Below are 10,760 nucleotides of genomic sequence, written 5' to 3' on the forward strand. Positions count from 1 at the left end.
TTAACTGTCTAAAATGGCGTCTGCCGCGCTCTCCCTTCTTCTCCGCTGGCACAAAATGGCATCTCCTGCACTTTCCTTTCTTCCCGCGCTTGCCCTTCTTCTCCGCTGCGGCTTCTAAAATGGCGTCTCCCGTGCTCTCCCTTCTTCGTGACTCAATGGCGTCTCCCGCGCTCTCCCTTCTTCTCCCCGCGGACGCTGTTCAGCCCTTGAGCCCTGGCTGTGCTCTGCGCGTTCTCCTGTGCGCCTTTCCCGTTGCCGTCGCTCGGTCCTGAACCCGGCTGCTGCTTTACCCTCTCTCTCTCTGTTTTGTTTTTCCTCGACGCCGCTCGGTTTTCAACCCCCGGCTGCGCCCTGTGCGCTTCACCCTCTCTCTTACCCCGTCGACGCTGCTCGGCTTTTTCTATGCCGTCGGTCGGCTCCAGCCGCCGCTGTCCGGGAAGGGTCTGCGCTGTACCTGTTGCCAGTCTGTTGCTGGATCATCGTGGCTGGGGAACCAAGCCCGGCTCTCAACAGCCTCCCCTGCGATGTTCACTCTCTGCCGGATGACTGGGCGGTTGCTCGTGGTCGACGCCCGTGCTTCTGGCCTCGAATTTCTTCCACCGCCCTCCCGGAGCGAATCGTTGAAAGGAAATGCAGAGTTGCAGGTAGATTCGAATCAACCTCGTCGCCACTGTTGAATCCGTGATTCGTAAAGTATGATGTTTTCCAATAACTACACGGAGGCTGTAACTTAACAATCAACAGGTGTTTACTGGAGGAGGGTAGTCTGAAGACTGACAGTACAGAGGCATGCTCAAGGCTTATATACAGGTGTGGTCACTGCCGGTACTACAGTATACAGGAGCTGTAAAAGTAGTTCTCTCTTAAAGGTACATACACTACAATTCGGCCCAACCAGTCCATGCTGGCGTTTATGCTCCACACGAGCCTCCTCCCATCTTTCCTCATCTAACTCTATCAGCATAACCCTCTATTCCCTTTTCCCTCATATGCTTGTCTAGCCTCCCCTTAAATGCATCTATACTATTCGCTTCAACCACTCCCTATGGTAGCGAGTTCCACATTCTTACCACTCTTTGGGTAAAAAAGTTTCTTCTGAATTCCTTATTGGATTTCTTGGTGACTATCTTATATTGATGACCTCCAGTTATGCTCTTCCCCACAAGTGGAAACACACTCTCTCTATCCACTCTATCTAAATTTTTCATAATTTTAAAGACCTCTATTAGGTCACCCCTCAGCCTCTTTTCAAGAGAAAAGAGACCCAGCCTGTTCATCCTTTCCTGATCTGTATACCCTCGCATTTCTGGTATCATCCTTGTAAATCTTCTCTGCACCCTCTCCAGTGCCTCTATATCCTTTTTATAATATGGCGACCAGAACTGAACAGAAATCTGGAATTCTCTTTCCCCCAAATGGATGAACCTTTTAGGCCTCCCCCGAGTTCCCCACCATCATGGATACCAGTGTATGGCCAATTCAGTCATTCAATGCAAAGTCAATTAAAACTTTCAAAACGGAGATTAATCCAGAGAGAGAGGAGGTTTTATTAATTTGCATATTTGGTTGCTTATTGGGCAAATCTCCAGTAGGGTTTTGTGTAATACGTGTGTCTGATTGGCTAGTGCAAGTGTCGTAATCTGACAGCCAGGAGATGCCCCCTGTTTCACCTCCATAATATCTGAGAAACACCAACATAACTTTGTGACAACTGTCCAACTTCTGTGTAGATTGTAAAACTATTTTTGAGTGTTCTCTTCAAATTGGAATGTTTAGTTGAAGAGTGGGAGGAGATGGTTTCCTTTTTAAGGTATGCAGGGTCTTTTGTTGCAGTGTTGTACCCAGGAATGAGAGACTCTAGTTATGAAGAAAGGCTTGAAAAATTGTTTTTTTCCCACTGGAACAGAGAAGGATAAAGCGGGAGGTGATCGAATAAAGGTTTTATAATAATGAAAGGTTTTGAGTTAGTAACAAGGGGCACAGACTGACGGTTATCACTAGTACAATGAAGAGGGTTGTAGGAAGATTTTTCATACAAAGGGTTAATAAAACATGAAATGCTGAAAGCACACAGCAGGACAGTCAGCATCTGTGAAGAGCAGATAGGACAAGGTCTGAGGCAGAGCCCGCTCCCTTCGTAAGTGTAAATCTCAGCTCTTCAAATGCACCTTTGGTCCTCTTCCTCAACCTCATTCCCACTTCCTGCCTCATTATCCGCTGAGTCCCTTGTATCGTGACTCGGAGCATTTGGATACATTAAAAAAATGCGAATTGAATCACTGCTATAGGAGAGGAGGTAAATCAGGAAGTTGTCATTAGGTGATGCTAAGTTTTAATCCTACAGATTTTTGGAGGAAAGGAAGGCCGAGGAAGGTAATGAGTTTGACAGTTTTGAGATCCTGGGAGAGAATGAGTTAGACAAGGAGATGGTATATAGTACTGTAGTGGTTCTGGTACTAGACCAAAAGGTTATCATTTCAAATCTCGCCAAGGCAAGTTATGAAATTAATATCAATAAATCCGGTAATTTGCGACCTCGCAATAGGCAAAATTATCATGACTGCTGCTGAATTGTTGTAAAAACCATACTGAATTACTGAGGTCCTTCAAAAAGGGAACCTGCAACCCCTACCTGGTCTGGCCTATGTGAGTACAGTCCCATGCTATGTGGTTGACTCTTAATGCCCTCAGGCAACTACAGATGGGCAATAAATACTGCCTTGTCAGTGTCATTCATATCCCAAGAATAAATTGCATCGAGAGTACAACATTTGACCCGTCCAGTTTGTGTTGGTGTTTATCCTCAGCATGAGCAATAGTTCTCATCCCATCTGCACACTCTATTCCCATATCCCTTTGTCCCCCTTTCCTTCAGCCTATTTTGAAATGTTGATATGGTCTCTGCTTCAACCACCCACTCCGGTAATGCATTCCACAACATCACAACTGTCTGTATTAAATCATTTCCAGTCCAGGACCGAGAGAGAGGTGCTGCAAGAGCCTCACCAGAGGCTATTTTAAAAAATGTTGCTGTGGAGCCAGGAGGACCCCGACGCCACAATATACTGATTCCCACCCCGTTGCTGCTCCAGCCCCATCCTGGGATTAACCTACGGTGCACTGCCGAAAAGGCTCGATATTAACTTTTTCAAATGGGGGGTGTTATGCCTGTGGTGAGCAATGGTCGCTCAGTAGTTACGGCCTCCCGGTAGGTACAGCCGCTCAGTGGTGCAACCTCTCAGCTGGTACAGTGGACATTATACCGTAGAAAGAAAATTACCCAAACCTTAAACTTGTGAAATTACTTAAGATGGGTGTGGTGCCAAGGCTCAAAAAGCATTTAGTGAGTGCGAAGAGGCTGAGTGGTGCAGGGAGTGAGCATATCACCCTTGATCTCTGCCCTTTGGTTCAAATTCATCGCAGACATGAGGTGAGATTCTCCTCTCTGGTGCCTGCAAGGGTCTTGCATGAAATGGATGTGAGGGAGTCTCAACCTAGTTCTGACAATGGCTAGCCAGCTGTGTCACCCAGTTCCCCGCTTAATATCGTAATGTTACCAACGAGCTGAATTTGAACTACTTAAACTTTTCTTTACATTGTACTTTGAGGGTGATTTTGCGATCCAGCCTCTCCGAGAACAGGCGTACAGCCAAAGATTTTCCATCCAGCTCCCAGTGCTCCCAGCAATCACAGGGAGTGCATCCAGAAAATGAGAGGTGTAGTAGAGGGATCGATGGATCAACTCTTACATTTCTGTGTTTCTTAAAAAAAAAACACTGACCGCAGCTTAAAACATCTACCAACATTAATATCAAAGCTTTTAACAAATGGGGTATTTGCATTTTCCCAAATCCCTGTAAATTCTGGGGCATCTAGCAATGTGGCAATAACATTACACGTTTTAATGAGTAATTCACAGGAAGAGGAATTTTTTTTTTCAATTTATCTTTATCCCTGGATTTTAACGCTTGGAAAATGTACAATTACAGTGCATGTGGAGTTTCACTGAGAGTGCTGGATCCCCAAATCACCCTCCTAGAACATTGTGCAGCCTCGTACATTTTCTCTCATGCCTGACAGCAAATTTTGATGCCAGTTACTGCTCTCCCAGGTTTTATTTCTTCCATGTAGGCACTGTTTCGTGTTTAGTTAATATTAATTAGTTCTGAAGTTCCCTGGGGTTTTGCTTGTCAGTGTGTACTAAAGTGCTTCCTGATAATGTCAATACCTCGTACAAGCAATTCCTCTTCCCTGAAGGAATTAAAGGCGTGGTACTGCCACATGAAATGGTGCCAGAGAATGCCATAAGTCACTCTGTAAAGCCTAATTCCTTTAGTATTTTTGGCAAGAAAATGTTAACCAGATAAAATTAGATGAGAGATAGACTGGAAGTACAATTTTGACCCAGTTGAGTGGAAGGAGGTATGGTGTAGTAGGTTATGTGTGTGGGTATGCAGTTAGGGCTGGTAGGCAACATTGTAGAAGCTAAGTTACTCACCTGACCTTGGCAAGATCTCCCAGTAATGCTGGCTAGGAAGTTAGTAAGCGCCCTTAACCAGAGTGTAGTGTGAAGGGTTAGCATATGAGTGTTGCTTTAAGAGGATGAAAAGTGTGGTAATGCCCAGCCTGCACTATGGCTACACACCACTCCTTATACATAAAAACTGCCTTGCACATTCCCAAAACATCTTCCTTCACTCGAAGATGTTTACACATCCTTACTTCACCTCTCATCACACTTGCTGCACACTCGCCCACTGGCAACCTTACACTTGTTTACTTACGTTGTTGCAGGAGAAACTGCTGCACAATTGTAGACAGAGGCAGGCCACTGGAGGGAGGCATCCCAACATTGTGCCCCCAACAAGGAGAAGAATATATAAGATACGCCCGCAGCCATCTGTTCCATGGTCCCACCAAAAAGAATGGTGGGTTTAGATACGACCTTGTTAGCTACCTAATTTATTAAGGTTGATTCAGATAACTACCATACCAGTATTATCAGGGGCTGCAATACCAGTGACAGATGACAAATTGACTCGGAATCCATGAATGTTTCCACAACAAAAGCTCATGATCTGCATACAGAAACCGCTTCCTTTTGGCAATAAATGCAGTCACCCATGTCAGAGGCCAACTCCAAGGTTTTATTTTAACTACAGTTCTTAAGCATGAATGCATAGAATGCAACCATGGACCCAAGTGCTGAATGCCAGAGGACAGGCAGTATTCAACCAAGAAGAACATCATTGCAGGAGTTCTTCAAGGCAGCTTTCTCAGCCAAACCATCTACAGCTGCTTCACGGCGGACACTCCCTCCATCGTAAGGCCAGGAGTGGGGATGTGCACTAATAATTCCAATGCAGTCAGAAATCCTCTGGGATTAAAGCAGCCCCTGTCAGCCTGCAGCAGACCTTGGATTACATTGTCTGAAACTGCTGCTGCTCTGACTCAAATTAAACACATTTGCAAGGAGATCATTGGTTGTACTTCACTGAATATTGCTTATCTAACGTATTGTACTTTCAAAGGGGGCATAAGCTACATAACAGTAACTTTTCTAACAGATGAGTAAAGAAAAATATGGGAGTTTATCTGGATTTTTATCCTCCATATACTCCAAGCAAAGATCATGATTTGAAATTATGATCTGGGGCAATAGGTATGGATGTATTTGACTATTTTCCTGAAATTCCACTCTCACCATTTTACAGTAGTGTAGGAATTGCGAGATTCCTAACCAAAGGACTGAGATCGAGTCAGTCTGTCAACCAAATGAAGTTTAATACTGTTTTGCAGAAGTAACAATCAAAATGCAGGAGAACTAACTAACAGGTCTATGCTCAATGCTGGCTCCACAAGGACTGAGAGAGAAGGCTCCTCAGTCTGATGTCATGACGTCAGCATGTTTCCCGCCGTTGGGAACGTCACGTGACCCACGTGGTGACATCGCGTTTGGTCTTAATCCTACAGAGACCGCGCTATTTACATGCAGTAAAACAAATACAGGTACAGATTCATCCTGTTACAGATAATTATGTACATCGATATAAGAGTCCCTTGGTGGCTCTGCCACAGTAGGTGTTAATGCCCCCTTTAAAATAGCGAAGAGAGCAATTTGAGACAAATGCATTAAACATTTGTGCCACAGTATTCCACAGTATCATTTCAAAGTTAATGTATAGTAATAAATATGTATCAATATCATAATTTCAATTTAAAAGTTACATCATAACATATATCTTTATTATAAGTGCAAACACAAATTAATTAGAGATTTTACAAGATTTTAAGTTCACCACTACAAAGTACATTGGCCCAGAAATTCGGGTCTCCACGGGTGAGTACACATGGGGTACTCACCCGTAAGCCCAATGGAAGTGCCGGTTTCATGCATGCGCGGGAAACCGGCACTTCCATTCCCCTGAAAGAAGGGGTTTAGAGGTGGAACGCGTGCGCAGGAGAGCAGCGCATGCGCATCGAACTTACGTTTTTTTTGCAGGTTTTCCCGGGAATGTAAGTCTCCAGGAGTTACACTTTTAAAAAGCAGGCGCAAGGCCTGCTTTTTACAAGGTAAGTGGTGAATTAATTAAAATTAAAACAATTTTTCCACAGGCTTATTATTTTTAAATACTTTACAGAAAGGTAAGTTTATTTTTAGCCCCGTTAGAAAATGTAATTAATTTTTTCAAAAATTTAAATTATTGTTTAAAATAGTTATTTCATGTAATTTATAGTTTATTTTAAAAATGTGATTTTTTTATTTATTTGAAGATTTAGTGATGTTTTGGGGCTTATAGTATTTATAGGTTTGACAGGTCTTCCTGTCAAACTTATGAATGAAGCATTCCCTGCTACCATTGGCTCTCCATGGCCCACATGATCCCAGGGGACGCATCGAACTAACTGCGCCCCTGTGATACGCAAGCACTGCGCGCCGGCAGTTGGAGGAGGCCCAGGATCGGAATCCCACACGGGCCCACAGCTCAACGGCCGGCGCGGTAGGTAAGTGCAGGTTGGGGGCATGCACCCGCGGGAAGCCCCCGACCCGAATTTCTGGGCCCTTATTTAAAACAAGATTTATGCAGCATATCAGTTTTGCAGGTTTGCAAACCAACCAATATATTCATCCTTGAATGTTTTTAGTTTACTTGCAGAAAATGAAAGATGCAATTGGAGGATTGTGCAAAATATACCTGTTAAATTCATACTAATAATATCAATGTTACTGAAGTAAGACTGGACTATAAAGAGTTGTGATGAATGGTGCTATTGTATCTTAAGATGCATCTGCCATACAGAAACATTGGTCATTTTAACTTGGTTCACAAGTTAGCAGAGAAAGCTGAAATTTTGAGAACACATAACAATAAAGTAAAAAAATGTATTTTGAAACTGACATTTCAGGGAACCTAATGACATAATCAGCATTTATTAATAAAATATACAGATCTGGAAAATCAAATCTTCTTGTCGCATTGATGAGTATTGTTTTTTCTTGAACTGAGAATTTTAAAATGTGTTTATATTTCTGATATTAATATTCACAAGAGAAAATGAGATTATGTGAGATAAATTATTACAGTGCAGCTATATACTTAGAAACTCAGAAGTGAATCCATAATTTATCATTGTTTATTCTGTGCCCTTGTTATAAAGATACAGACCATTAAATACATTTTGTTATTCAATAGTGTCTCATTTACAAAACTGGTTTGGATGCAAATGTGTGGATGAACTTTCAGCTGCAACAACTCTCCAAGACTGACTCAGTCAGTGTTGCAAAATTGTTAATTTGTCTCTCTCTAATAATCTCAATTTATATTACTGATTATTAACACTGTAATTTTAAACATATTTTAAAACTCTTAGTTTAGGAAAGGACTGAAGAGGGAATTGAATTATTATTGCCAGAAGTTAGCAGCAAAGCTGCTTTTGGGCACTGAGAAAATGTATTTGCGTTGTTGTAATGTTAAGTTTCAAAGAACTACACTTCATAGAATTTGAACGAAAGCAACTTCACATAATGGTGCTGAAGATATTAAAAGCCTCTTCGGTATTTCTATTAACAGAGAATACAATTCATATGTTAAGAATCCAATAAAATGTATATACTTATATTTTATAGCATTTGTAGTATACTTGGTGGCATGTTTCCAAATATGGAATTTAACTTACGCATGAGCCCTCAGCAAGACAGCATAAGGTCATCAGATATACAAGCTGCTCATTAAATGATACTTTGATGATTTATTAATCTGTCATTTCCTGCATGCCTGTATAATTTTTTTCAGTAAATTTTATTTCCTGATCAAAAATCCTTTATTATCATTCAAAATGTCTTGCAGTGAAATCACTTTGATTATCAACTCACAACTCTGCCTATAGCAATGGATTTGTTCGGTGAATCAGAAATCCTGAGAAGGATGATTGCATTTTATTGGAGGAATATAAACCATTAAACTGTTCTGAAGGCAACTGTAAATATATTTGATCTATTTCCTGTAGCTGTAATACAGCACTCCCTGAGGCTTGATCAATCTTTTTTTCCTTGTAGTCATCATACGTGTATAGAACCGGTTTGCTATTTTTATACAATGCAACTTGAACACTTCTGCCTTTGACATGGACATGATATGAGAAATAGTAGATGCCTGGTACTTGACATGTAAAAATTCCAGTTTCTGGATCATAAATATTGGCTTGATTGTACAGTATTCTGTCAAAAACTATTGGTAATCCGGCTGTAGAATATGGTGTAGAGAGAATGGCTTTAAAACCTTGATCAGTATTTGACATTCCTGATATTTGTCGTAATTTAGTGTAAGTACTGTATCTGCTTGACTGCATTACAGTTTCCCCTGGTGGACCTGGTGCACCTGGTGGACCTGGTGGGCCAGGGATGCCAGGAAGTCCTGATGATCCCTGTAGTTCTGCATCACCAGATATTTTCACAGCTCCCCTCAACAGGGTTCCAAATAGGAAAGAGTTGGATCGGCCTGGTAGACCTTGTTGTCCTGGATCTCCTCTGACTCCTTTTTGTCCTGGAGGACCTTGAGGCCCAACTGGACCTTGCTGGCCAACTTTCCCAGCAGGTCCTATCACTCCATTAGTGCCTCGAAGCCCCAAGGGCCCTCGAAGACCAAAAGCACCTTGTATACCAGCTTCACCATGTGTACCTATGGGTCCTTTATCACCTTGTGGACCAGGTGGTCCTTGTTTTCCTTGTGAACCTGGGATACCTTCTTCTCCTACAATTCCTGATTTTCCTGGAGGACCTGTTCGTCCTTCTTCACCTTGTAATCCAGGAATTCCAGGCAGCCCTATTGCACCAGGTTCTCCTGTAGATCCTGGATTGCCACTTTCACCTAAATAACCTGGCATACCTGCTAGTCCTATTGGTCCTGGTGATCCTTTGGGTCCTGCAACACCAAATTTGCCATCTATTCCTGGATTTCCTTTCTCACCAGTAGAACCGTAAAAGCCTCTGGGACCAGTCTCCCCTTTAAGGCCTGGCAAACCTGATTTTCCAACAGCTGGTGGGCCAGGTTTACCCGGCACACCTTTTGGACCCGGAGTACCCTTGATCCCAGGAAACCCTGCAAGACCTTGTTTACCATCTACTCCTGGCATTGAAATTGATATACCAGGTGGACCTTGTGATCCTCTTTCACCAGGTAGACCTGAAGTTCCAGGTATACCAGATTTTCCTATTTCACCTTTCTCTCCTGATGTGCCAAAAATACCAGGAACTCCTGGTGTACCTGCAATTGCTTCTCCACCAGGTCCTGGATCACCATGTGGCCCTGGATAACCCTTTCCTCCTGCAAATCCAGGAAGGCCAATTTCAACTTCACCTTTTTCCCCACGCAGACCCGGACTTCCTGGTTCTCCATTTTTTCCAAATTCACCTTTTGGCCCTGGAGAACCTGGTGGTCCTTGAGAACCTGACTCGCCACCTGCAGATATTACAGTGGCTCCAGGAGCACCTTGAGGTCCTAAAGAGCCTTTTAGTCCTTGTAGCCCTTGAGGTCCTATGTCACCAAATGGTCCATAAAGTCCTCTTTCACCACTTTCTCCTGGTATTCCTGGTATTCCTGGTTCTCCCAAATAGGATATTCCTGGTATTCCTCGCAGTCCAGGTGATCCACACATACCTGGGGGACCTGTATTTGTAACACCATTTGCTCCTGGTGGGCCTCTTGGCCCAGGTAATCCCTGTGGACCTCTGATACCTATGAAAAGAAATAAGCACAGTTTACATTATGGCAACAAGAATATGTATTCCGTACTATGTAACATTATTCTCCTAAGCTTTACTAATTAATATCTCATCGTGTTAAATCCAATAGGGAATTCAGGAGAAATGTCTTTACCCAGAGTGTGGTTAGAATGTGGAACTCGCAACCACAAGGAGTAGTTGAGGCGAATAGCATAGATACATTTGAGGGGAAGCTACATAAGCATATGAGGGAGAAGGTTAGGCAGATAGCGTTCGATGAAGTAGGGTGGGATGAGGCTCCTGTGGAGCACAAATACAGCATGGACTAGTTGGGCTGAATGACCTGTTTCTGTGCTGTTAATTCTATGTAATTCCAAGTAATTTTTTTTAAAGAATTGAAATTGCGAAAGCTTTAGCAGCTGACACCTTAGACTGGGCTTGCTCATAGAGTAAATCAGAGATGTCCATGGACCCTGGATTTGACCAGTACCACGCTTGCAACGTAGTTAATGACGTCAATGGAAAGTACAATCAGGCA

The 10,760-nt window shown here is 42.8% G+C and overlaps 1 protein-coding gene across 1 annotated transcript; it reads right to left on the bottom strand.

Moving 5' to 3' along the window:
- Nucleotides 1-6,743: 6,743 nt before the first annotated feature.
- On the bottom strand, nt 6,744-10,230 carry LOC147112753 (uncharacterized). Its single transcript, XM_085997358.1, has one exon. The coding sequence runs from the start codon at nt 10,153-10,155 to the stop codon at nt 8,383-8,385; it is 1,773 nt and encodes a 590-aa protein (XP_085853484.1). The 5' UTR covers nt 10,156-10,230; the 3' UTR covers nt 6,744-8,382.
- Nucleotides 10,231-10,760: the final 530 nt, after the last annotated feature.

The sequence above is a fragment of the Somniosus microcephalus genome, chromosome 9 (assembly GCF_052327205.1).
Source record: "Somniosus microcephalus isolate GS21.2 chromosome 9, FLI_Smic_1.0, whole genome shotgun sequence".
NCBI lineage: Eukaryota > Metazoa > Chordata > Chondrichthyes > Squaliformes > Somniosidae > Somniosus > Somniosus microcephalus.